This window comes from Empidonax traillii, unplaced genomic scaffold, assembly GCF_003031625.1.
Source record: "Empidonax traillii isolate 1590-97213 ecotype Southwest subspecies unplaced genomic scaffold, ASM303162v1 scaffold45:size3623477, whole genome shotgun sequence".
Classification (NCBI taxonomy): domain Eukaryota; kingdom Metazoa; phylum Chordata; class Aves; order Passeriformes; family Tyrannidae; genus Empidonax; species Empidonax traillii.
Window position 1 is genome coordinate 1,765,165 of NW_020955238.1, and position 27,860 is coordinate 1,793,024.

At 35.9% G+C, this 27,860-nt stretch overlaps 1 protein-coding gene across 3 annotated transcripts in view; it reads right to left on the reverse strand.

Moving 5' to 3' along the window:
• Positions 1 to 229: 229 nt before the first annotated feature.
• PRKD1 (protein kinase D1) overlaps positions 230 to 27,860 on the reverse strand; it is a 124,777-nt gene continuing 97,146 nt past the window's right edge. For all 3 annotated transcript variants that reach the window (XM_027878744.1, XM_027878743.1, XM_027878745.1), the window contains 12 exons: positions 25,171 to 25,375; positions 22,574 to 22,697; positions 21,696 to 21,773; positions 20,877 to 21,156; positions 18,545 to 18,597; positions 17,416 to 17,488; positions 16,396 to 16,502; positions 15,804 to 15,965; positions 14,386 to 14,484; positions 13,353 to 13,620; positions 3,310 to 3,395; positions 230 to 1,202 (listed from right to left, as the gene is read on the reverse strand). In XM_027878744.1, the coding sequence (XP_027734545.1) occupies positions 984 to 1,202; positions 3,310 to 3,395; positions 13,353 to 13,620; positions 14,386 to 14,484; positions 15,804 to 15,965; positions 16,396 to 16,502; positions 17,416 to 17,488; positions 18,545 to 18,597; positions 20,877 to 21,156; positions 21,696 to 21,773; positions 22,574 to 22,697; positions 25,171 to 25,375 (1,754 nt within the window). In that variant the 3' untranslated portion in view covers positions 230 to 983. The remainder of the gene's footprint in view (positions 1,203 to 3,309; positions 3,396 to 13,352; positions 13,621 to 14,385; positions 14,485 to 15,803; positions 15,966 to 16,395; positions 16,503 to 17,415; positions 17,489 to 18,544; positions 18,598 to 20,876; positions 21,157 to 21,695; positions 21,774 to 22,573; positions 22,698 to 25,170; positions 25,376 to 27,860) is intronic.

Below are 27,860 nucleotides of genomic sequence, written 5' to 3' on the forward strand. Positions count from 1 at the left end.
TATTAATGCATTCTCAACTTCCCCACTTCCTTAGTATGTTTCAAAACTGATTGAACTTACAATATAAAATCAGTCTAAATGGATTCTTACAAAATATGTATTATAGGTACAGAGGTTAGCCAGCAGATTTTCCTACCCACATCCACATGGTCGTCTTAATGATGAACTAATTTATTTTATCTACTTCTGCTGCCATTCCAGGGATATTTTAAATAGAAAGTTTCATCAATGAACCTATTTTAACAAGACTTTTATTGAAAACATACACAAAGTAACACATTATTTAGCTTCTGAATGTACATATTAGAGAATATTTGTATTAGAGAAGAATATTTTAAGAAAAGGCGAAATACAAACCAACAAGCTGCAGTTTACATTACTAAGGCATTAAGGCTTAAGAGCAAGTTATACTGTGTGTATGTGTATCTGCATCTATATAGACAAACACATACACACAGGTTATCTGTTTCAAAACTGTACAGTTCTATGCAAATCATTACTGTTTGCCTTTTCTATTCTTAGGACACTAAATAAAGCATTTATCCAAATGGTAGAAGTTGTTCACAGAACAGCAGTTATAATCTACTCTTCAAGAGTTTGCTTACAATTACAATACTAACGATGCACAACAAAAGCCCCAGATCTTCATGGGAAAGTTCTCTCTTACCAAAATGAGGCTCAAGAAAAATGCTAGTTTGCAAAGGCACCGTGGAGACAGGTTTTAATACATTAAATACAACATGAATCATTCACAATAACAAGTTTAGTGTTTCTGGGAACTTTTGTAAATACAACACAGTTGGTCACACAAAAATGTTTCTGTTGATTTGTCTTGGCAACTCAGATATATCAACAGTGTAACAGCATAACAGCTTTGTTCCCATCTGACAGAAAATAATGGCAGTTCTGCAAGGCAAACGTTAAACCTGACCGTATGTATTTATTAATTCCACAGTGTTTTGACAGATTATAGGGGATGCAACTTAAAGGATGCTGACACGCTCACTGAGGGCTTTCATTTCTGTTTCTTCAAGCTTGGTGTTTTCATTATGGTTAGCACTTGGACTGATAAGGTGCGCCGGATACTGCAATCCATGTTCTCCTGAATACTGTTCCCATCGGGAGTCATCGCTTTCATGGGTGATGTAACGTTCCCCCATTTTACATTCCAGTTCCCTTAAATCTAACCAGGTTTGGTAGTCCTGAAATAAAATAACACTATTAGCTTTAGATTTCCTTAAATAAATTACATTCCCTTCTGCTATAAACAGTGTGCAGAGTGCTATTAACTCAGCTATCTAAGGGTCATTCCTATTGCGCTAGAATGGAAAAATCTTATAATATATAAACACGAAATCTGCCTAAAGACAAAAATTTCATCTCTAGAGGATTGTTTGGTATTGAGATGTTACAGGTTGTTTGGCAGAATGTATGGATATGTACAGATTGCCATAATGTCTAAATGAGGTATGGTGGTAAAGCAATTCCTCACCCTAGTCACAAGATGAATACAAAAGAAGAAACATATTTAAATCATATATTTACATGCTACTGATCTGTACCAGATAGTCAAGACAGCTCCTCCATCTCAGTATAATGATGCAGAACATAAATTCAGCCTGGGCTAGAAAAAACTTCCTTTTCCAAACTTGAGCAAATACTAGTGTGCTCAAAGAAACATATAAATCTAAATATCAACATACTTTGGAACTCCATGTTGACAGACAACGAGGCTGGAAGCCTAGTTTGAGTCTCACACTGTTTAGACCACCATTAACTGCAGCATCTGATCTGTCTAAAGTATATAACAAGTTTAATAATTTCTTTTCTTATTCCCACCCAAAGCATATATAAAGCTGCACTAATAGAGCCAATGCTAACCCCATGCAGACTAATATCTCCTCACGATCCTGTATTCAGTTCTCTTTTTATTCTGTCATCTTGTCTCAATCTAAGACACAACCCTGACCATCTAGCCAAAGCACCAGAAAGCCCAAACCCTGTAAACGCATAAAAGCCTTCATCTTTATTATCTCACATCCTTTGGCCCGTTTCTTACATAGTCATCCTCTCAGAGAACACCTCTAAGTCTCACTGCCCTGTACCACTGTTACCTTTCCTTAGCCTGCAAGGTAGGGCTCTTCCAGAAAGAGGATTTAGCCCATCCATGGTGCTAGAGCTGCTGCTGCACTGCCTCATCTTAGTTCACCTCCCCTCATTACTGCACAAGCAATGAGGTGAAGGACCATGTCCTGTCCTGTGAGAGAGCCAGAACCCTTGCTGTAGACTGTAGTGCAGACCACCTCTGGTACCCAAAGACTCAGGCAAATGCATTATGCAATGATTGCCAGAGAGAAGAGCAGTCCTGGAGGAAGACAAGAAATCTGGGTGGAAGTAAGGAGTGCAACAGGAAATCTGAGTGGAATTAAGCCCATGATAAATGTCCCTGGGGAAGGTGGTGTGCAGGGTGGGAGGTTACAACCCTTTTCCTTCTATACCAGCAGGTCACTATCTACTTTGAGAAATAGTAGCAGCTATAAGGTACTGGAGTAGGATTCAGTTTTCTGTTTTGATACAGATTCCTTTGAAATTGTGGATTACACATCTGATCTGTGCCATGCCTGAATCACAATTACTTTCCTGGATGCAAACATGGCTCCCCTGAGAGATCAGATGGGCTGGTGTACCAGTCTGGTCTCAGCCTGTCCTCATCCCCAGAGAGCAACCCAATGCCCTGGCTCCTCATTGAGCGTCTTAGGCCTTGAACTTGCAGTGATTTGGCTGCTGCCAGGACAAAACCATTACTAACCGGTGAGCACAAGACAGAGGCTGCTAGCATCTCAAAAATTCCTGGCATCTCAGTTTTTAGTTGAAGAATTCAACTGAAGGTGGCTAATATTTTCCTGGAAAGCATACAATCTCACTAGTTCTTTTAATGATTGTAAAGTGAAAGCCCATTAATTAGTTTTAATAAGAAGTGAATCAGGGTAAACTCCAGGCAATGATATAGTATAAGTCAAATGACTACAAGGGTGGTTTTTTATACACATAATTTTCTCAGTGGATAACTATGATAAAACATTTTTGTAGTGTACTTGAAAGCACAAAACATTTTGGTATTGGAATCTAATACTTCAGAAATTAATGACAAACTATAGGCAAATTGGTGAGGTGCATGAGGCTCTCAGGATCTGAAAACATTTTTAGGTTTGCAGATTTTCTTAGATTCTACTGTGCCTAAAGATGAAGATATTTTATATGCTTAGAGTCTGAATGCATAAGTAAAAAACATAGAATTTGTGGAAATACCTGTAACCACGGGTGACTTAATGTTTTGTCGACACTGTAACGCTTTCTCATTTTCACTTGCAACAAATTATTTATGAGATCAATAGCTGAAAAGAAATAACATTCAAAAATGTTAGTTTAAGTATATTTGTTTCAACTAGGACACGCAAACAGAGAGCTATACCCACACGGTAGTTGTAAAAAGAGGGCAGTTATCCCTTCTTACTCCAGCTTTTCACAAACTGCGGTCAATGCTGAAGTCCCTGAAGGTACCCATGCAACCTTTCCTAATGGGATTACAACTGTTTTACTGAACAGTTGCCTAAAGATAATTCTTACTCGGTTCCTGCTCAAGTGAAAAGAATCTCATGTAAGTGAGGACTATAGTATTCAGGGACCACAGTAAACATATATATATATATTTGCTTAAGGCTGTCAGTTTCACTTTTAGCTAATAGCTGCACCTATGGAGAAATCAGGCTTTGCAAGTCACCAAGCTTTGCAAAACTTTCCTTTTGAACTGAACATTGCTTCTACCCACCAGTCAGCAGTCTGCTGTTTAGAAAAGTGAGAGAGCTTCTTTTACAAATTTCATATTTTCTGCAGCTTTGGAGTCAATGGTTCACAGAATCACAGAATGCTTTAGGTTTGAAGGGTCCCTAAAGATCATCTAGATCCAACTCCTCTACCATGGCCAGGGACACCTTCTACTAGACCAGGTTGCTCAAAGACCCGTCCAACTTGATCTTGAACACTTCCACGGATGGGTCATCCACAACTTCTCTGAGCAACCTGTTCCACTGTATCACCACCCTCACAGTCAAGAATGTCTTCCTAATATCCAACCTAAACCTACCCTTTAGGTACTAGAAGGTGCTATGAAGTCTCCCTGGAGATTTCTCTTCTCTGAGCTGAACAATGACAACTCTCCTACCCTGTAGGCATGTGCGTTGTGGAGCCTGAAGGCATGAGGCCAATGAGCCAATGACCAACGCACGAAACTGCAGAGTGACCCATCTGGAAAAATCTCTGGAATGAGATGGCTGAGCTTTGAATGTAATTATAAAAAACATTACAAACAAACAAACAAAATGATGGTAACATGAAAGTTTCTATTCTTGGTGGTGCGAAATGTTCACCATTGTTTTAGGGAAAAGTTACTGTTATTATAGAATAACTGACTAGCCACAAGGAACAACAATATAACTGTAAATTTTCTATTTCACCACACTATCCCTTGGCTTTTCCAAAGTATTATGGTTTACATCTTTATTTCTCTGTTTATATCACGGTGACAGGGAAAGATGATCTTGAAAGTAACAAAAACAGCATCACTGAGGGGCAATGTGGATACTATTGCCAGCTGGGTATTGAATGAGATGAATAATCATCCTGTCCATTTTAAGAGTTCGAGATGGAACAGAATTCTTTAAACTGATACATCTCTGAGGTTGTATTTTGTACAGCAATACAGAAAAGCTTTTTTTTATTTAACAGAGACTTTCTCTCCCCAGACTCAATTTGCCAAGCAGGGCTTTATGCATGTTTCTGCTATGGGGCAGAGCACAATGAAAAGAATGTCCAAGAAAATGGGAACGCCCACGGCAGCCTATCTGGATGTATGCAGTAAGTCTGACAGACAAACTTATTCTTAGCAACAGCAGCCTATCACTAAAGTAGCCCTGACTTCCTGGTGACGAATACTGTCTTGCAAATCAAAGCAATTGTGGGAATGAGATAAAAGAAATCTCAGGACTTCTGAGAAAGAAAACATTGCCAGAGGCTCTGCCCAATCCTTCTCCTAGAACAGATGGTCCTAATTTTACTTTTCTGTTGTTTCGCATCAAGTACAGTTAATGCTAAATTCTCTAACTCGTGTTTATTTTGTTCACTCTCAAAGTGCCAGTGAGGTGGATGTAGGATGAGAAAGTCAGTGGACAGCCAATAGGACTATTACTGATAGATAACATCACTCTGAAAACTCATTTGTTTTCCAAAATAGTGGGTTTATTATCCTCTTTATTGGTAAGAGAAGTTCTCACATTCCAAGATATGGGGACAAGACTGGAAAGCCAGTCATATGCCATGGTTTAATTACAGAGTGGTTTCTGATAACGACTGGGAGAAAGCAGTGGCCATTGTTTTTCTCTGATGCTTGGAATAGGAGAACACAGTCCCTACTCACTGCAGTAAATCTGTGTATCAGCAAACACTAGCATCTTCTGCAACACTGTCAACTTACCTCAAACTCAGCAGAATTACAATAAGACTTCAGGCTGTCTTTTGATACATAGGCCAGTGTTGAATGTGAATTTAACAGTCACCATTTCCTTATTATCTTGATATTTGGGTATATATGAACTTCAGAGATCATTTTTCATTGTTTACTATGAATCTCAGTTTGGAAAATAGGTCAAGACCTTGATGAAAGGGTTGATTGTCCTGGTAACTGCTGAGATGTAAGTGCATGCATCCCTGCATGTGCCTCTGTAACTACCAAATACCTACTGACTACTCTTCCTGCCTTTGAGTATTGATGATGTCTCTATTATGCATCTTACATACAACCCACTGGTAGCAGATAAGACTCTAAGCCTTAAAAGTGGTGAAATTATACATAGCTGCATACATATTAAATCTCCCTCAAGTTATAACAGGATGAGGACCCCTTGGCCCCTTTTTCACTTCAGGACAATGACATACTACATATAATAACATATTTCTTTGTATTCTTGGGGGGAATTGCCAATGGCTTGTTGAACAGACCAGAAAGACATTCGTCTCCAAAAAATCACCAAAGAAGATGCACAAAGAGAAACAGGGAAGAAAACTATGCCAAAAGTGAAAAAGCAGCTTCACCGGATGGTTAGAATTGTCAGTAGTGAACAATCATTTGTTCCCAAGAACAGTTTACAAATAATCTGCTTGTTTCAACACTGGAACATTGCTGTCTCTGTAACTAGTTTTGCTGTTTGTGTTTAGTTCTTTATCTAGGGTTCCTTCTGCCAAGAAAGTTTTGCGTATGACTTGCCTCTTCATAAATAAGCAGAAATAAATAAATAAGCAGAAATGCAACATGACTACTGTGGAGACTTAGTGCTTAAACTATCTGATACAATTTCATTTGCTTTAATTCTCAAAGTTTTAAAACTTCTGTGAAAAAAAAAATCAAACATGAGTTTCAACAGCAAAGAGACTTTGTTACTTTTTACCAGGAAATCACACAATCCAAGAAATGCTACTTCTCGTGCACAAGAGTTCTGTTTGAGTATCAGAAGTCAAGAGGCAAGTGATGCATACAGGCAAGGTAAAAAACACTGTTGTGTCAAGCAAATAAGAAGCTGGGAAGTTCAATACTGACACTATGAGTGCTGGAATTAAAATACTTTAAGGACACACAGAAAGTTCCTGGTTACTCTCACTGTTTCAGCTTTCAAAAAACCCCATTGTTTTCACAGTGTCCAGACAGCCACTAACTTACAAAGTTTCTTGCTTCAGTTCATGTAAGACGTATGAATAGTAACATTCATGTTGACTCAATTTTTGAATTTAAACAAAAATCATATAATTGTTTGATGATTAAGTTTTGAGTTGTACTGATTAAAAGCACTGAGGATAAAAAGTTCGAAGGCATTAACATTTATTTTAGACATGCAATTTCAGTATGATTCAGGGGACTATGCTGAGGCATCAACTGTTACAAAAATTAAATATTCTGTCTAGGAAAATAAAACCGTTTTGAGGAGAGGGTAGCAACTACATTGTATTTTAAAGTAAATTTTATTCATTTTCACTAGAGTCTTTTTTTTTTATCAGGTTTAAAAGTAATCTTTTCAAATATTTTAGGAGCTTTAGAAAATTTTATGGTAGTCCTCTGGGAAGTCAATCATTAAATAAATGCAGAACATTATGAAAGACCACCTAGTGGTCTGCACACCCTCTTTAAGCATGCAACAGGTTATCACCAAGGAGGCAAACTGAATGAGAGTTCTGAGAGGACTACAGACCTGCTTTTTCTAATACTTTTATGGGTTCCTGTTTATGTTCTATAATTTAAGGATACTGTAAGCAGCCAGCTGAGGGCTTATCAAGTTCCAGGAGCTGGAAACTTTGTTAAAGGGAATAATCTAGCCAACTACTCCAGTAGAATGAGTACTGGTCATTTAGATAGGTAATCATTCAGCAGAATCCCCTCCAGGAGATTCAAATGCAACTTCAGAAAGCTCTCTATCCCATTGATTTTAGGAAAGTTGGCTCTTTAGTTTTATTTTACTGGAAAGAACCTCCAGAGTTAGGAGGTTCATGATTCTTATCTGCTTATGCAAGTTTATTAATATGGCAAATAATTAACTATAGTAAAGACAAAGTCGCAATTTTCACTCTAAGTATCAAATTGACACAGTAATTGGTTTTCATAGGAATGACTGCTTTAACTCAATTAGGGTGTGATCTGCACATAAACACAAAAGTTTACAAAATATCTGAAAACCCTATTATAAACATATTATTCATTTAGTCCTTCCCTGCAGACTTTTGCTTTTTACATAAATTATAAACAGGAAACCACCTTAAGAATACTTTTAAAAATAGTCATAAAATAACAATATATTTATACTTGGTTCAGAATTTTTAAAGTACACCTATAACAGCAGCTACTCTTACTGTCATCAATCAATGTAAAAATTTAAGCTGGTGCTACTAATATAGGAGGCCCAGGAGGTGCTGCAATTTTCTGAGAATACCCCTATAAACTGGAGGTATAATTTTTTCAGACACTTAAACCCCCTCCCTATTGCTGGTCAACATGGCTTTGTTGATAAACATCCTAGTGTGTGTGCAGTTATTCTAACATAAAATAGTCTTCAACTGGCAGAGAATGTTTTCAGGGACATGGATTCAGCTGTATCATCAAAAGAAATCCTTGGCAATTCTAAGCTGCACCTCTACAAGAGAGGTTTTCTAATACTAATCGATCCTAGCAAATGTGTAAGTAGAGCCAAGACCTTAGTTTTAACAGCTAGCTAAACATTAACAGAGGCAAAGAGCATCTTTGAGCTCTAACATGTATTTGACCTCCTCATACTTAACGCTCGCTCATTCATGTGACTTTCTCATTAATGTGTGAAACAGAGTTTCTATTCACATTATGCTGTAACAAGTCTGAATAAATATTGGCTTGAAGGTAGCTGTGGTATTTATGACTCCAAAGCACTGTAACAGGCACACCATGGTCAAATTTATTGCATGGAAGGAATTCCTTTGTTTCTTCTCAAATCATTTTTATAATATTAAGTAATGTGAAAAACCTAATCAATTATGTGCACATCACATAGCTCATCAGGCTAGCAGTAACAGCTGTGTTGGTAGCTGATGAAAAAAAAAATGAGTACAATGATTTATGGAAATTCCACAGCAGAACAAAATACACCATGAATAATACAAAACTTGACATAGCAGATTTGAGGACCATATAGTTCAGAAGAACAGCTACCAAAGTGAAGACATGTTAGGTAAAATATATCAAGAAGTAGAGACAAAAAATCCACCAGGGAGTTCTGTCTCTATACTTAGCAACAGGTTACAAATAAGAAATACTGCTAAGTCAAAATAAATCTTTCGAGATCATGCAAATCTGGTGGACTGAAAGGTCAAAGTTGAAAATAAAGAGTAAAGTTGTTGAAAACAGGTTTCATGTTTGAGAGACGTGAAATTTAAAGCTATAAAATAGGTAAGAATTCTGCAAGTAGATTTCTCTGTATCAATATCTAGGAAAATTTCACAATAAAATCTGAATTAAGGTCAACCTGTCATGCAGCAATTCAGTGAATTTGGAAATGTAACCTGACTTGACAATCACTGAAGACAGAGCAAAAATAGCTGATTGAGCAGTGGAATGCTGAATTGCTGTTTGTTTTTAGAAAACTTTTTTTTCTAAAACATACCCAAAGTCTACCACAAAAACTGCTTCTCTCCTGTAATGTCTTACAATTCTATTTAGACATACAAACACAGTCTTGGTTTTTGGGGTGTATTCTTTCAAAAGTGTAAAGTTATTGGAAAAACATGGGAAAATGCAGCCACTTAGGTAAAAACTAGAATTCCCTATGGAGAAATCTGAGTGCTACAAAAATTGAAAGGTCTTAGTTTTCATAAGTTATATTTTAATGGTGAAAAGGACAGACAAAGCATTACACAAAAAAAAGGCAAGAATTTCTCAGCAGGAAGAGTTGATGACATTAATCCAGAAGTTATGACATCAGATAGGCAGATTATGGAGAGAAAAGACTCATAGTCAATGACCAGATCACACTAGTGAGTGGTAGAGAAGACAGAACTGTTGATGGCAACTTAAAAACATTAGGCACTCAAAATATTAGCCTCAGATTCTGTCTTCTTTCTTGGCTTGTGACTATAGATTTTTATTTTCAGAATTGCTAGAAAATGCCACAGAAAAAGCAATTACCAAGAAAATTAACACAGACCACAATATTGCATTCATGACACACTTTTCCAAAATACAACTTATTTCCATATGCTTTTTCTCTGAACCTGTTAGACTTTAAGTGTATTTTTATCATAACCATGCAGTTTAAACTGTTACAGGTCATGTGTTTTTACGAATCTACCCACTCATCAGTGTAGTTTTAAATTTTAAAAGCCAATTTTAACTTAAGACCAATAACTGAATAAAGAACACATAAAGGGAATATTTAGGCTACTTTATCACTGTTGTTGCTTTTCCAGACATACTGTTTAGATATGACCTTTCTCATTTTATTTTCTTTTAAGGTTTTGCTACCTTTTGCCTTCCAGCTCCCAAATTAACACGCTGCTGGTTGGCAGTTACCAGGCCAAGTATCTATTGTGCACTAAAACCAAAGTGGTGTTAAACACAGCATCATTCACTCCAATTTGTGCACTATCCATTAAATGCAAAGAAATATGTGATTCTTCCTCTCTGATTACAATCATAACAGAAGACAGCAATAACTAAGTTTAGCTATTCTCAAACTTTTCACATAAGTAATGGTCTGAAGATAGCACTGAAATTACTATAGTTGCAAGTTTTACACATTTGGCTCTCTAAGCTACAGTCATAGTCATGAGCATGACACAAAAGGTTTGACTGCTGTTCTGCTTTCTTTAGCATAAATTTTTACAATAGGCATGCAAAAGTTCCTAACCCTGCTTTCATTAGCCATTCTGCAACACATTATATGCCCTTTGATAAAATCACCATTGTACAGACACTTGCAATATCATTTCCCTTAATCTAAACTGAAAATTGCTTAACAATGCAAAAAACCCCACAACTTTTGAAACATTTACAATTCCACTAAAAGTATATACACAGGATTTCAATCAAATTAGTTCCTGCAGTTTAAGAAGCAGCTGCCTCAGGTATGTCAGCTGCATGTATTTGCGATCTTAATTAGGTACAGCTGTGAAATAAACTACCCCTCCTTCTATTCTTCTAGGGTGTCTATCTTATCTGCCATCACTTGCCTGGCACTTCAAGCAGGATTGTTGATACAGATAGAAATAGGTTTGAATAAATCTATCTATCTATCTATCTATCTATCTATCTATCTCCTTCTTTCTTTTTTATTTGGCTCAAACGTAGTTCCTTCTACTACTTCTTGCTTTTCTGCAACAGCATTTTTAGGATAATCATTTTATCAATTCACAGCAACCAATACTAACATATTTCAGCAGTAAAAAAAGAAGAAACAGTCATATATATTAGATTTTATATGTTCATTGAGTGTGAGTGTTTTTACTGGCCTCATAAATCAGAGAACATCTGAATTCTCTTAGATGGTGGCCTAGCTCTTCCAAGTTCACAGAATTCTTAGTTTTTGCCTGTTATTGCTGAGGCATGTAATATAGTCTCTGGATGAAGGCAGCAGTAATACACCTAAATCTAGTTGTAATGTACATTATATAAAGTCTATAGTTAAAGAATGCTTGGACCCAGAACTGTGTTTTGGTCATAAAGGAAGAAAGCAAAAGGAGAAAGAAAGAACATTTATATTAGTTTTACTTATGGTAACCTATTGACAAATCGTTCCTATTTTTCAGATTTACACAGCATAACATTTTGAAAACATCTTTCTTACTTGCATTAAAGATAATATTTATGTTGATTTATTTTTTCTGTGACAATGACACTTATTTAATCAAGTTTCCCTTTTTAATATCATTGCAGTGCAGCCAAATTTTGGTTGAAGCCTTCTGTGAAGATTGTGGTTGATTATTATGTGTTAAAATTCTCCTAAATATTTGCACGAGTTTTTAAATGTCAATAATTAAACTGCATTAACTGGTGGACTGCAACATTTTTTCTTTTTTACAAGCTAAAATCACTTACACAACTTTGTTTTCATTTTAAAACAAAGAGTAGCATTTCTTGGAAGAAAATACCTGTGTAGATTCTTCAAGATAAACAGAAATTTCCATCACACCAACTTGAAAGAAATAGATTGATCATTGTTCATTTACAAAGACCTTGCCAAATTCTGTAGCAGCATCATATTCCACATTGTGATATAACTCCCGTACAAGCTTGAGTGGAAGAACTAATAGGTTAATACTACTATCCTCTTGGGATAATAATATTATATAGTTATGATATAGATTTCAAGGAAATAAACAAGAAATATACTGTGCCTTTAAAAGAAATCTATTCTTGATCTTTTCATAATGAAAACAAAAAATGTGTTAGGACACTGGGTACAGGTTTGCATTTTAACCATGCTACACTGTCAGACATAACAGAATCTGGATGGAGCCAGCAGGTGCACAGGGCCCAGCTCCTGCTCTTTGGCAAGCTATGCAGGAGAGTGGGCCAGAGAAGGGGACATAAGAAAAACATTCCCTTATTTTCCCTAAGTAATCTGGAATTTGCATTCAAATTTGAGCTTTAAAAATCAGCATTATCAAGTAATACTTGGACAGAAATCGTGACTGTATCTCCCTGAGTTAAACATAATGGAATCTCTAAAGACTTTTTTCAGGTTTTCATTTAGCACAGCAGAGTGGTTCATAAGCTAGCAATTCAAATATGTAATAAAATCACAATGTATAAGCAGACTTCAACTTAGTAATTTGTTGAAGTGGTTTTTCCCTCCCTTCTGCATGCTTGCAGCCTGGTATCCATTGACTCTTAATGAAGGCTGCAAATGGAGAGATAACAAGCAAGTAGGTGAGTTTTCTGTAGGTGCTCTACTGAATCTTCACCTCTGAGTGTAAAAATTGATCTTCTGTCTACCACAGTAGAAACTTGTGGGAGACAATTTCTTGCAGCTTCCCCTGTGTTGATTGCTGTTTGCTTATCTCTAGCGACAGATAAAGCATTGCTGCCAACAGATTCTGTCAGCTTACATATCAAAGTGTGTGGAGGTTCAGGAGAACTTCAGTGTATAATTGTGCAGATTTATAGCTTTTTTTTTTCCCCCCAACAGATTTCAAACTTCATCTGCCACCAAGATAAAATAACAAACAATGCTCTCAGAGCATTTTTCAGCTGAGAATCTCACATGGCTATTATATTCTGTGACATTTGCTCACACTATTCCTGAAACCTCATCTATTTGGAATTGTTCAGTTTTATCTTCCCCAGAGAAGACTATCAGGATACAGCATCCTATTGAACCAAAACTAAATTACTGGCACAAGTAAAACTAAATTACTGGGACAAGAAAAAGACTGCAGAGGCAATAGAGTTGAATAATGAGGTACATAAGTAAACATATGCAATGCCAATGCCAACAGCTGAGATTCCCCAGAGATTCTATAAAAATCTGATCTGTAGATGGTTATTATGTGCCTTCTTCAAAACCTCCTAGAAAGATCCCATGCTAAGGATTATGCCATATGCAGTCTATACATGATCTGTAGGAAATGTCTAAAGCAGCCTATAGCACAAAACAGAGACATTACATTATGGTAACTTGAAATTTTGATTTTTTTTTTCACTGTTACGTACAGAAAAAAATATAAATGCAAAATACAACTACCTCATTTTTAGCTTTTATAGAAAAACAGCCACAAACAGGTATTACCTTCATGAGAAATTTCTTTCCAAGGATTAGGTGGATACATGAAAGCAGCATTCTGGATTTGGTCATGTATGTCTTCATCTTCATTAAATGGAAAGGTACCACTGAGGCTTACATAAATGATGACACCCACTGACCACATATCCAGAGATCTGTTATAGCCCTTGTTTCTCAGCACCTCTGGAGCAAGGTAGGCCGGTGTTCCTACAACTGAACGCCTAAATGATTTCTCTCCAATGATTCGGGCAAAGCCAAAATCACAAAGTTTTACCTGTTTAATGAAAAATGCTAAAGTAAGACATAAATTATTTTTATTATTAAATACATGGTTGAGGAACTTTTATCATGGTTTAGTTGTAAAATGCATCTCTACTGTTCCTTCAAGGATACTCTTTTTAAACTCATCTTTGAGAGGAATATCTTATCCCACTGAGACATTTAGCTGCTTGAAAATTGTCACTTAACAATTCAGTACAGATCCTTCCCTTCCAATTATTGGTATTGATATTATCTAAAAATTATCAATAGTACTCATTTTGAATATGGGTAGTTGGAGATTATAGATTAACTCTGCAGATCAAAGGTAAGAGAAGCTGATACAAATAAATACCTTTTAATGAGAAATATGACCAGTCAGAAGGTATATTTAAGTATCCTGCAATCTACGTGGCATTTAAATTAATAAAATGAAAGGAGCAGCTCTTTTTCTTCATGAACTCTACCCCAACTGTCAGAAAAATAAGTTTCTTTCTGGATCACATCAACAAGCTAAGTAATTGTGAGCAAATCAGAAACAATCATACAAGTAGCTACATCACACTTGAAAATCTAGTTGAATGTTTTAGGCAAATGACAAAAGGCAAGGATTTTCAAACATGATTTCTTTGTAAAGCGTTTTGAATAAGTGATTGTTCTTTTTCTTATCTAAAAATTCTGTGTAGACAGGTCACTAATCACTTCCTTGTTTATACATAAACATTGCTAACACTTATTAATTTGAACAATTTATCTTAAGAAAAGGGCATTTTCTACTTGCCTGTGGGAAAGGATCAGCTGATGCCAATAACACATTTTCTGGTTTGAGGTCACAATGAACAATATTTTTGAAATGAAGATGTCTTAAAGCAACAAGGATCTGTGAATAACAAATCAAATTATGTTTGTTTGTTTTATACTGTTTTACAGCATCTGAGACCAGAGAAGCAAGAACTTGTGTGAAAAAAAACAATCCAACAAGAATGTACCTTTTATATAAATGTCAACAATGAAAAGAGAAAAAACCACCAAAAGCAAAAATGTCAGCTACTATTTGCTGTGCCTCAAGTTTTTATGATATTTCATTGGATGGAATATGATTTTTCCCTCTCTAAAGCATTTACATTATAAACATTTTTTAAAAACTGGGTTTAAAGTAATTATTCTTTTATCTGTGAAATCTTTGAATGCAGAAACATTTGCAGAATGATCTTCCACATCTAAATTCAACTAAAAAAAAAATCACAGAAATATTATATGATCCAATTTAAGTGTTTTCTTGAGGAGAGAAAGAATAAAGAGCCTTGTATTTCTGTTCTGTTACATACACGAGAATACGGCAACAAAGTGTAACTGATACCCATCCTTCCTGTGTGGCTTTAACTCCATTCCTTATGTTTGGTCGGGGCTGGCAGAATTTGCCAGGTAATGGTGAGGAGGCTGAATGAACCTGAGAATAGACTCTAGAGCTTGTGGCAGTTTTGCCCATGGACACCTGGAAACTAGGGAACCTTTTGAGTTCTACACCAAATAATAAACTTATAATAATAAACACCATAACACCAATGTTCCTGCTCCTTTCATTTTTCTGACTGCTGAAGCACAGGCCGCTCTGACTCTGAAGTGGCTCACTACTCAATTGTGTCTCTAAACTTAAACCAGTATTATGGACAGCTAAGGAAGCAATATAATATGACAACAGGAACCCCCCAGAAAAACCCCAGATCAAATTGTTAACAGAAGCCATAAAGGAAGCCAGACTCATTTCATCAAAAGTAGCACTGAGGTGCAATCTCAGCACTGAAAATAGGCATACCAGTGCATAGTACAAACTGCAATGGTTAGGTATGGGGCAGTTCAAGAAGCTCAAATTTCTTTTTGCAGGTCTTAAACAATTTGCTTTTAAGCACTTTCCATCCCTTTCTTGTGCTTCATTCTTCAAGCATATGAGAAACTGTAGCTTAATGTCCCTTCCATCCAGCAGCCAACAGCTGTACATGTATCTAATTCTAGGTCCTCTTAATGTTTTACTACCTACCAGATAAAGTGTAGAAATGTAGAGAAAGCTGTTTTACCATCCCTGATATTACAACTCAGGCTTTCATAAACCAGATAGGTAAAACATATCAAAAGCAAAAGATAAGAAACCGATCATAATTGAACTCAAATTTCCTTCTACTTCTACAATTAATTTCTTACCTGAGTAATTAAAAACTTTGTTATTCTCTCTGGCAATCTGCCCTTTTCACTTGACAAGATCATCTCCAGCATGTCTCCATGGAGTTTTTCCATAACAACAAAGACTCTTTCTGGCGTCTCAAACATACACTCCAGATTTACAACTCCAGGATGATGAAGGTTCTATTAAAGATAAATAAAGCACTAGATTTCCCAATATGATTGGTAGCTTTTATCACTACGTAGCCAGACTTCAAATCCCCATCTAAACCAGACAATGCTTCACTACTTCATAATTTAAACTGTATGGCTAAACTGTGGACAACAGGCACAAAATTTCTCAGGACAATACAGGAGAAGGTAGGAACTTCAAATCAGTTTAATGAACATATGTTTTCCTTATTGCACCTGATGCTTAACACAGCAGAAATTGTAACTCCTAATGTGACATTGACAATAGATTTGTTCTTGGCCGTTTATGAAGATTAAGCAGCAAAGATACTAGTATTTTTTCAAAAACACTAGTGATTATCAGTTAAAATAATTTTATTATCTGGTATTTATGGAAATAAATAATGGAGTTAATACACTTAAAAAAAAAAAGAAAAATTACCTGTAAAATTGCAACTTCATTTCGAAGTTGACTTTCCTGTTTAGTTGGAAATCTTAGTTTATCAATTATTTTAATGGCAACATCTCTTCCAGTTTTGCGATGTTTTCCTGCATTAATAAAACAAAAGGTCTCTATCAATTAACATGATTAATTATGAAATGGTTAATTGTACAGATGGTCACAACCAAGTAATTCTTAGAGTCCGTCTGCAGCTAATTCATTATAAGTTTTCTGTCATTTCTCTTCTTTCTACCCTTTGACAAAAGAACTTCTTTACTGTCACCTAAGAAAGCCGTTTAAACTAGGCAGAAACGTACATATGGAAAGTCATCTGCATTTTAATAATATAGATGTAAAGTTAATTTCCTCATATCTAAAAAAGCCGAAGTCGCACTGTCTGTAACTGCCCAGTTGTTGGCTTACTCCTTCATTGGTAGCTCCAGGCTAGCAAATAATGAATTAAGTGATAGCCTTTAGGCATAAAAGTGCATGTCCCATGTTTATCAGAGTCAGAGATTCTTCAGTGAGAAATGTTAGTTCTTACTTCATACTGTCTCAAACAACAGTTGTATCTAAATACACTCCCAAAAACTGCTGAAAAAAGGAGCAAAAAGATAGGGAAAAATTACTAAGAAAAGAAAATGAGAAACAATTCTAACAAGCTACTGAAAAACAATAAAAAATACTTCACTAGAACATGTCAAGGAAAACAGAGGGAAGAATTTTTTTTTTCCATTATAGTTCTCTGAAAGAACAACTTTCTGCACTTCACCATTTTCTTTATTAGAACTTACAGAGAATATGAAGCTATTGATATACACTGACCCACTACTGGGCAGAAAACTTCAAACTACAAAAAGACTTCATCAACATAAAACATAACAATTATTTAATATATAATGCTTTTATAAAACAACAGACAGCTAATTTCTGGAACAAAACATTTCAAAGTCCAAATACTTTCACCATTCCAGAAAACTTCTATCTTAAGCACAACTGTGCAACACAGGAAAGCCTTACCTCCGTAAACAATTCCAAACTGTCCTGATCCCAATACCTCATCTGGGAAGATTTGATATACGGTGCTAATATCCTGTTTATATAAACATAAAAAATATTAAGCCCCGAGGATATGGAAACAGAATTTGTATTTCACTTGCTTTTTCTAGTGGGAAGTAGCATACATTTACTACAGTACATTTCAAAATATATTCTCTGCCAAAAAAATTCAAGCTGGTTTTCTTATAAGCCACATTAACTGTAAGTGCTGCAAAAGCTGAAAAATTTTCAACAGGTTCATTGAGAGGGGTAAAATATTCCATTTGTGCCAGAGAGGGAGTCTCACTGTTTCTTAGTGCCTTGACACAGGCTAAAGCATAAGCTGTTAGCAGATTCATTTGGGACACTCAAAACATCAAATCTTGCAGCTCAGTTTCATTTTCCTGATATTTAACCAGCAACATATATATATAAAGAGTAAAAGAATGCCTAGGAGTTGAAGATAAAAGACTGTGTTGCTTCTTAGGAAATAAATGGACACATCCCTAGCAGGTAATTTTGTGTCAACTACCAGAGCTGTCCCAAAGCTTTAGTTGGTTGCAGAGAATATCTGTTTTTCAGCTCTGCCCATGAGACAAAAAACAAGTAGTGTGACTGTTTACCTTGACCACATGTCCTGTGTCTAACTGTCCTAGCATAAAATAAGTGGAGTTCTTTGTGTATTTGTAACAACACATGCAACTCTTCCTTTGGATAGAGTTTAATCTTCGTACAATAGAGAATTTCTAATCTCTCAAAGATGACAGAAAATGGCATATATATCAAGGCTTGTGGTCATCTTTAAGAAGACAAATTCCAAGAAAATAATTTCTACACCTCACTTTTCCACTTGCTAATTAACATCCTGCAAGGATCCATAGTTAAAGTCTGCGTTCAGTGAAAATACCCATATATAATTCTTGCATCTCAAGTAAAGGTGCCATGAAGATGATTTTTGTCAAAAATTAACAAAGCTAATTGTTGAATTTCCACAAAGTAAGTGAGAAATGGCTGATGGGAACTCCTCTAACATTTCTCTTTGCAAAACAGATCAATGACTTTGCCAGCCTAATCATAGCATGTCTAGCACCAGCATCCAGAGAACACTCACCACATTTTCTTGAACTTGGCAGTTTGACACAGAAATACTGATGGATATATCCCCTGGGGAAGAAAGCAAAATATACTTTAGATTGCTGTGCTTTTAGTTCAAACATGTAGTAATAGAAAATGACATTCACATTACATCAATATCTACTGACAGCTCTAGAAATTGTACCAATTAGGTCAGCTTGTTCATCTACCAGCTAATATAAAATAACACCAGCCCACAAACACGACTTGAACAACAGTTTTGCAGTGTATAGAAAAAAACAGAATTATACATTTCATTATTAATTTTTTAATACTGGATTCTCATTTATAAGCTCCTTATTGCTTTTTCCATTCTATTTTTAGGCTTTGTACCTCAAGCAAGGAACAACTGCAACTAGAGTAAACTGTTTTTGTTTAGTTGATTTAATTATAATTTTTATTTACAGAGTCACCTACAATGTATCCGATGCTATTCTGACGAAGGTAAATACACATTCAAATTAGATTGCATACTGCTACAAATAATACACATTTCGACTGCCTTAACAGACATTATTAAAAGGTATAATGGAAACAAAGTCTTGCAGTTGTGCTTTAATACAACAAACATTAGATCCCACCTCTACCAATTCAGAGCTTAGGATGCTGTCATAAGCATTTTGAACTGCAAACCTACTGAGGGGTTCAGTAAAAATTGAGAATGTATCTACTGCTAACTGTACTACACAAAGACAAAACTTTGAGGAGGAAAGAATGCTTCTTTGCGGCATTGCCACTTCTGTCTCCTACTCCTACATAGAATCCTGTTCATGTTGACTTTCACTTTTTTAGTAAAAATTTCAGCCTTATCAAAACCAATGTGTATAACACAATGAAGGCACTTGCTACTACCCATCAGCACCAATCCCATTGCAGTAAGTAACATGAGTAACTTCTGTTTCATATGGCTTATTCCCTTTCCTTAGGAAGAGACTGGTTTTGGAATGGAATGTTTCAGTTACCTAGAGGCTTTTTATCATTGACAATTTATTTTCAAATGTATGTACTGCTGTGTTTACATGAAAAAAAGCATAGACAAAGATATAGCCAAGTCTTACTTTGAGCAAAAGACAGAAGGTTATCATTCTCATTTTCCACAGGAAATTGTTCTAAAGGTCTCAGACAACCTTACTTTTTGCACATATAACCCAAAAACAACTACTAACATGCAAAAACATTTTTCAAACTTCCCAAGAGGGAGAGAAGACAGCTGTCATGCCCAGCCCAGCATTTCAGGTGATTTGTTTAGCTATGCTCTGCTCAAACCAGGGCCACTAGGCAACTAGTCTAATGGAAATGACATACAGAATTTGACACTATTTTATGCAAGATCCCAGTAGAGAAAGCAAAGGACATTGCTGATCTTGTCTGTTATGTGAGCTGTTGTGCCTGGAGATGCAAAGCCACAGGCTGTCATATTACTTGGTTCCTGAAGGGCTTGTGGTCTCATTAGCATTCTGTGCTGCATTAATAGCATCCAGATGTCAAGTGCTAAAGTGGGTGTATATTGCTACAAAAGGTCTAGTCCAAATTGTGTAGACATATCCAAATTCACTTTACACTGACTAGGCTGAGCAGAAGTAACAGAGCAGCCACAGCAGCACATGCCTAGCAGTAAGGAATTGTTTACTCTGTGCTACTTTGTTATCAGTACTCAAGCTACATTTAAACAAGTTTCATGTCTGGCTTACATAAACTGTCAACTTTGTTAGAGAATTACACAAAGGTATGTAAATTGGAGGCAATGGCATATTCATCCTTTTGTTCCTGGATATCACACATGCCTTTTGCTTAGAATAGCTGTTCTTCACACTTGAGCTCTTTTCATCTCAGCATGGGACAATGTTTCAGGCAGTTGTACAGCCAAATGTGATGACAGGGAGCATATCATCTGTGCTGCAGTGACCTAAAGGGTGAAAAGTTGCTTCTGCAGACAGTTAGAAATAAAAATTATAGTCAGGGAAAAGATCTATCAGTTCCAAACTGGAGCTCAGAAGACTTAATCCCTCTGAACAAGGAAGCTGTTTCTCACATCAGCAATACAAATTTGAATCAGATGCCTTACTAATATCTAACTATCTGCTCACTAACAAATCTGCACCTTGTATTAATACAGATGTCCTACTATAAACCAAAAACACATGGATGAGAAACAGTGGTGTTTAAATAATATGCAGACAAGTAATAAGCTATGACAGGATAGCCTTTACCAGCTGTGCAATACATCCTTTCAATGTGTGCAGAAGACTGAGCATGTCATTTGTGATGTAACTTTATTCATCTGAAATAGAGGAAATGAATAAACTTACTGTGCAGGCTGGGTCCTGACCCAGTCGATGCCCCTTTAGGGATGACAGGCATCAGAGCATGCTGTATTGCCATCTCCCACATTCGTGCCACGTCGATGCCAACACCACTGCTGATAACACTGTTATTCAGCAGAACACTTGAGAGGTTTTCTATGTTTTCTCCAACATAATAGACTATATTTGCTGTGCTTATTTCAAAACAATGAGGATTGGCCCCTTGAGGCAGCAAAGTAAAAGTTTTTGCAGGTTCCAGAGACAAAATTTCAGACAATGGGATTTCCTAAAATGAAGAAAGTATTTTACTTCCTGTGTAAAGATTATCAACATATAAAATTAAAGCATGAACTTTATTTAAGTAATTGATGTTATTAGCCATTGCATTTTACCACATGCTTCTTCTACAAACAAAAAGGCTCTTCTAACTTGAAACTGCGGCTCAGAGGACTGTTGATGGTAAAATACTAAAGGTTTCTTTCCAAGACCAAGTAGAACTTCGATTACTTAATTGAACTGATCAAAGAGAGTAGTGAGGTTCCTTCAGAAAAAAAGGCAAGATCATGCAGATACCAACAGAACTCTATTAGAAAATAAAACCCTGTTGACTTCTTGTATAAAAACTTTCCATTTCCACAACATGTATTTTACAGGTCCTTGATGACATCTTTCTGATCAGAGATTTGCTTGTGATGTAGCTTAAATAATGAAAAAAACCCCCATTGATAGAAGTTATACTACTAGTTTATTTTTATTAAGTATAAATTTATCAATTCAGTCCTTATATTCCTCTGGTGAAAAAAGAAATTGAAAAATATTCCTTACTTTATAATATTTGCTTCCAGTATCATTTTGAAAAAGTGTAATGCATTTGCTGTCCAGCCTCCAGTAGTGTCGCTTCCTCTGCAACGAAAAACAAGTGAAAAATAGTTCTAGCACTTTCCAAGTAAATTAATGAAATTTTCATTTCTCAAGAACACCACTGCCAAACTGTTTCCCTTTAGTTTGAAGAGGCGTATTGTGAAGAACAAAGATTCATTTGCTATTACAAGACTTTAATGAAGACTTCGTAACTGAATTTAAGATTTATAGGGCCATGTTCTTTTCTTTCGGTAATAGCTCTGCTAAAACTGTACAAGTTTTAAAAATCTAAAATGTCATTTCCATGTCTGCATTACATTTAGCACAATTTGCTACCAGTATGCTCCTAAAATAATTAAAATTTCTTTTTGTATCACTTATAACGCCGCAGTTTGTTTTCGAAGGTCACACATTAAAGGCTTTAATCCTGTTTTAGAAGGTCAGAATGAAAATGACTTTTTTCTACGCTATATCTACTTTACAAAAGTCGCAAGTCAACTAGCAGTACGGTATCTGTGAGACTGCAGCTGAAAGGTAAAAGCTACTTTACAGAAGTCCTAATGTTTTAACATTGTGTTTTACTTCCTTCAGCATGTCTTTACATTTGGCTTCCTATAATGCAATAGACATATTCAATTGTTTTTTTGTATGTTTTAACTGTCTCCTGTTCTTATAAGCAGTACCAGTCCTTAGATATAATGAGAGTTGGGACCTTAGGAATCACAAAACTGCAAAAAATGCCTCACATGAGTGATGGCAAATTATCAACGTATTGTTAGAATTTGAATCTATGCTATCATATAGTATGTACAGTAAGACAGGTCTTCCTTAACATTTCTTACCAGTGTGTCCTTGCTTGTATAGTGAACCATCCAACCCTCCTTCATTACTGTGCTACTTCTCCTTTTTGTGTGCTTCACAGACTGTACAATTCTCATTAATGGAATATTGTTGCTGGTTGAAGGGCTTAAGAATAAATCATTAAAGGCTTTTAAAAAGAAGAAAACTTTGGACAAAAAGAAAAAAACTCTTTTAAAGCAGAATATATATATATAAAAAAATACATACACACACACACAATATCCACATTTATTTTTATAACTGCTAGCAGACCAGGACTGCACACCATTTTGTTTTGCCATTCCAAGCATTGGAATGGCAATGAAATATTATGAAGAAAAATTATTGTAATGCTACATCACGAGAATGTCAGAGATCATATGAAGGCTTACACACACTCTTCCAAAAATATTCCTTAAGATGAGCTAAGAAAATGGGCAAATGACTAGGGCCTCAGCTAGGCTATGGGAGCCATAGCTCAAGCCTGTGCTATGTATGATTCAGACCAGTTCTTTATCTTGAATCTCTCATAACCTTAGTAAACACTGTCCATTAGTTTACTGTCCTGGGATCTTCCTTAGGTTCAAACACACAACGGAGTGATGCCAATTTACAGAGTAGAAAATGTGTCAGCTGCCCAGCTGCACATGCCCCAGCCGGGCACAGCAGAGAATCTGCTGGAACCTCTCAGAGAAAGAGGTTTAAGCTAACACAATTTACCCATAAAGACCTAGAGTGAAACCCTACGGCCTCGCCCTTTGGGGTAAGCACACCACAACTTTCCCCCACTCAGCTGAGTTACTTACACACAATAGGTCAGGGAGGCAGGGAACGTGACAGTATGTCTGACAGCACCGTCAGACAAAAACTGGTAGTAACCAGACTCAATGAAACCCATCTTCCTTGCTGTTAGTTAACAATTCCTAAAGCAGGTTCTGTTTAGTGGAATATGGACTCAATCTACTTCAATCCTAAACATGAATGCTTAGTTATTTCTGGCAGAACTTTAAACAGTGATGTTGTGTTGTATTGTATGTGAGTACACAGTACATAAACAGCTCATGTATTCTGCCCTGCTGGCAAAGCTATCAGTGCAACAACTCCAACAAAAAAAGGTTGAAACTGCTCAGGAAAAGAATAACATGTTAAGCTTCCACCGTTGTTGTGACTGTGGATGTCTGCAGATGGCCCTGCTTCACTGTAATGCATCCTGGAAACAAGAAATCTTTTATGAATTGGTAGTTTTCCATCAATGCAAAAAGTGTGCTGTCTTAAAGTGTCATTAAGTCTGTAACATACAGTTATGTCTGTAACATACATTTTTTGCCTAAAAATGATCAAACTATCTGCAGTTCCTATTTAACTGTTCTTGTCTGTACTGACAAAAGGTTTACTTTTTATTTGTCTTTTATAGATCACTTAAAAATATCTGCTCATATGGAAACTACCCTTAGAAATAACTGGGGGAAGGTATTACTGGAAATACAGGAATGTCCCTCAAATACTAAAATGTGTTCCTTAATTATGAATTTTTGTTAGTAGAACTGGGCACTTTTATTTTAAAAACCTGTAATACTGTCCATTTAATACACCTTGGATGTTGAAAATGTTCTATGATATTGATTCTGGGATATATGCACAGGCTAACATTCCAATAATAACAAGACTGTGTACAAATCACATCTATGCAAATAAATATGACAGTAGTTCACTGCCGCAGGAAGTAAAACTGCATATTGTTGAAATTGATTGTTTCTATTAGTACAACAGATGAATGATAGTAACAGAGAATTAAGGAGAACATGTTATTGAAAGAGACTCCAAGTAAGCAAACTAAAAGAGGAAATTTCAGGTCAAACGGACCTGTGAAAGAAAAATATTCTTTCATTATTAAAGGTCTAGATCCCTTGCATCAAAGAAATTACAGATGATACTACCTTAATTCATTTTAGGTTCTGTGACAATGAATAATCCCTACTTTTTCCCTGCTATTCAGACAGTCCCATTAAGCGAATAATGCTTTCCTCTCTTCAGACACTTCTGAGGAATGCTGCACAACTCAATTCCTATTATCCTTCCCGAGAAATCATTTCAAAGCACTGATCTATTTTGTAACTTGCTTCAAATTACTGCTTCAAGTTTGTCAAACTTTCTTTTTTTCTAAAGGCATCTAAAAATACAAACAAACAATTCATCTAGATCTGATATACAACACCCACTTACACAATTTTTTTCTTTATTTAAATGATCAGGCACTGCGCTATTAGTCAGGGTAAAGATGCATTGGAAAATAAATAAGTAAAAAATAAATGACTATTGCTCATGCACAAATAGTTTCATGCCATTTTCATATGAGAACAGACCTGTAGAAACTATTTGTCCATCAGTTTTCAAGTGCTACTTCAACATGACAATAATTTCCAAGCTTCTCTTAAATTACTAATGCATATAATCAGTGAAGCAATCTCACTGAAATTTCAGAACCACCACATATCACTGGCACTCTTCAAGCCCACGTAGATTCCCCCTTGATCCCTAGACACAGTACTTACAAATAAACACAAAAGAAGATGGAAGGTACACTCACTCCCCAGCTCACCTGATCATCCTGTTAGATTCATCATGATCCAGATCAGCATCTTGCATTTCTCCATTGTCACTATGGCATCCTGTCATGGACATCTCTGAATCGTGAGCCATAGATTCTTCCATGTCATCTATAAAACCACTGTTTCTTTCACTGTCATTGTCATCACTCCCTTCTTCCATGACCACATCAGACTCAGCCCCAGGACTAAGAAGATCTGCAATATCATTTCTCAAGTTATTATCTGAAAACATACAATACTCTGATCACAACATCCTGGCATATTTTAAGCTTCAAAAAAATTCAGGTTCTCCTTGGAATTCTACTGCCTGCATCCATCTCTACTCAGGACTCTGTGTACTGGTGAAATGTGGCATTTAACCAGTCATTTAGAAAATCACAACAGAAAACTGAAAAAGCATCAAAGAAAATATTTTCAGAAATACAACTTTTTAATAAAAAATGCTAAAGTCAAAGCAGAATTTCTTATCCATGGACTTCTATTGAAGATTCTATACTCATGAGCTTTATTGCTGAGATCTTCTGGCAGATTTTCTATTCAGCTTAAATGTTGTGTACTGGCTTGATGGTTGTTGACAGGCTCCAACTGCAAAATGATGCTAGAAGCATTTCAAAACTAAAAATTTTGAAATATGATGATATGATAGTGAACTGCTGAAATAACTCCCAAGGCAACTACTTGTGTGAACTACGTGTTCCTTTGCACCAGGGTTTTCTGTGAAGCCTACACAAAATGGCTCAGTAATCAATACTACTATTTCAGTAGTATTGATTACTACTACCCTGCCTTTAGAAAAGAAATATTAAATAAGCATGAAAATCAAAGATTTAACATATTTTACTATGGCATAGTATTGATAGCATCATCCACCTTAAATTATATTAAACTTTCCAGTTTCAAAATTAGACATGCCTAGGCAAGATCAAAGTAAGAAACAACTTTGCTGCTTGTGAACGGAATACAAAATGGAACACATTGCTTTGTATCTGGAATACAAAAAGGAACAGAAAAAAAAAAGTATTCACCTAAAGATTTATATTACAAAGAACCAAATAAACATCTTCCCCCAAAAAAAGTTCAAAATAAAAAAGCCATTTTGTTGAAACTCCACTCTACACAGGCTGTGATCTAACATGTCAAAATCATTAGTCCAGTCAGAGAGTAAAGACAGCATTAGTTTTTCTGGGATGTTGTGGTGTTTCAGAAATTGAAGTAAGGTTAAAATCACATGAAACATCAAATAGTCTCCCCTAGAAACTTTTGCCTAATTGAGTAGAGGAAGGTTCCTGACAGTCAATGTAGGCAATGTCCCTTAAGTAAAAAAAGCATTAAATTAGTTGACAGCAAAATCTTTGGAATTGATGGCATTTCACTGAAATTGGAAGTGCACAGCTGAAAGGTTTGTTTCCATGTACAGTAGTCTTAAGATATTTTGATATAAATTACTGATGTGTGATTAAGAGACACATTATATTTCATGGCTAGCAGAACAGTCATTCAGTCATTCATTGCAAAGTTCTCTCTTTGCTATTCCTACAACACTTTTAAAAATCTCTATTTTTAATAAACATACAATCAGTTAAAAATAACTCCCTACATTTAGTATATAATGTGTTTACTAATGGCACCATACTTGGAATTTTATTGCTTCAGCTCTTCCCTCACTTACTATTTTGGGGAAGATTTATCACACAGCAGATGGACAGTGACAGATACTGGTTTTATTTATTAAGTTTGAAAATAATGCGGATCAAATTACTGTGAAAACAGAAATGCGATACAAGATGAAATTGCCTTTGATAATCCCCAGAACCCTGTATGAGTCATTTAGGACACATAATTAAGAGTTCTACTGTGATCCTGCAGATACATACTATGGATATTATTGGGTGCATAAAGGCCAAATTCTATAAATGAGAGCTTCAAGGAGTATACTTGGAGTAAGTCTAGAGTACATATTCTCATCCCAAGTGACTTTGCACAAGCTTTCCTCAAACTATCACTTCTCATCAGCTCAGCATCAGGTTCATGTGCAGGAGGTAAGTCCAAACAAAAGGAGTGTGTTGTTTGTGAAGCAAAGGTGGGAAGAGGGCACAGAGGGTGTGCTGGAGGCATGAAATACAGCTGCCTCAGGTGGAAAGAGGGAACTTGGAGGAGTAATTCAGAAACAAATGTAAATTTTGTTCATTTAGTCCAGCTGTGCAGAAACAAAGTTTACCTTCCTTCCCGTCTTCTCATAGCACTTTAGATCAATCATTCCTCTCTAAAACTGCATTTATGCAGGAAAAATTATCATTTATAAGCAGATTTAGTTATTTTCTCTGACTGGAAATCTCAGGGAAACTCTACACTGTTATCAATGGAATTAACATATCATGGTGCATATTTAGTTCTTTGATTTGAAAATCAAGCTACAAAATTCCATAAGCATCATCACTTGCTCTCCTGAAGAAACAGCAGTGTTGTGGGATGGTTAACGCTTAAATGAGGTATAAATGGTGAAATATTTTAAAAAATAAAAATTAATAGTGAATCCAAGAGTCCAGTGTGAGGAGCATCAGAGAGGACATGCAGTAGGAGTAAATCAACTTTACAGAAAATCATGCATCTTATTACATTTCAAGTGGGACACGTAGTATCTGTAGTAATTTTGCCATTAAACATAAATGCTCTGTAGTGA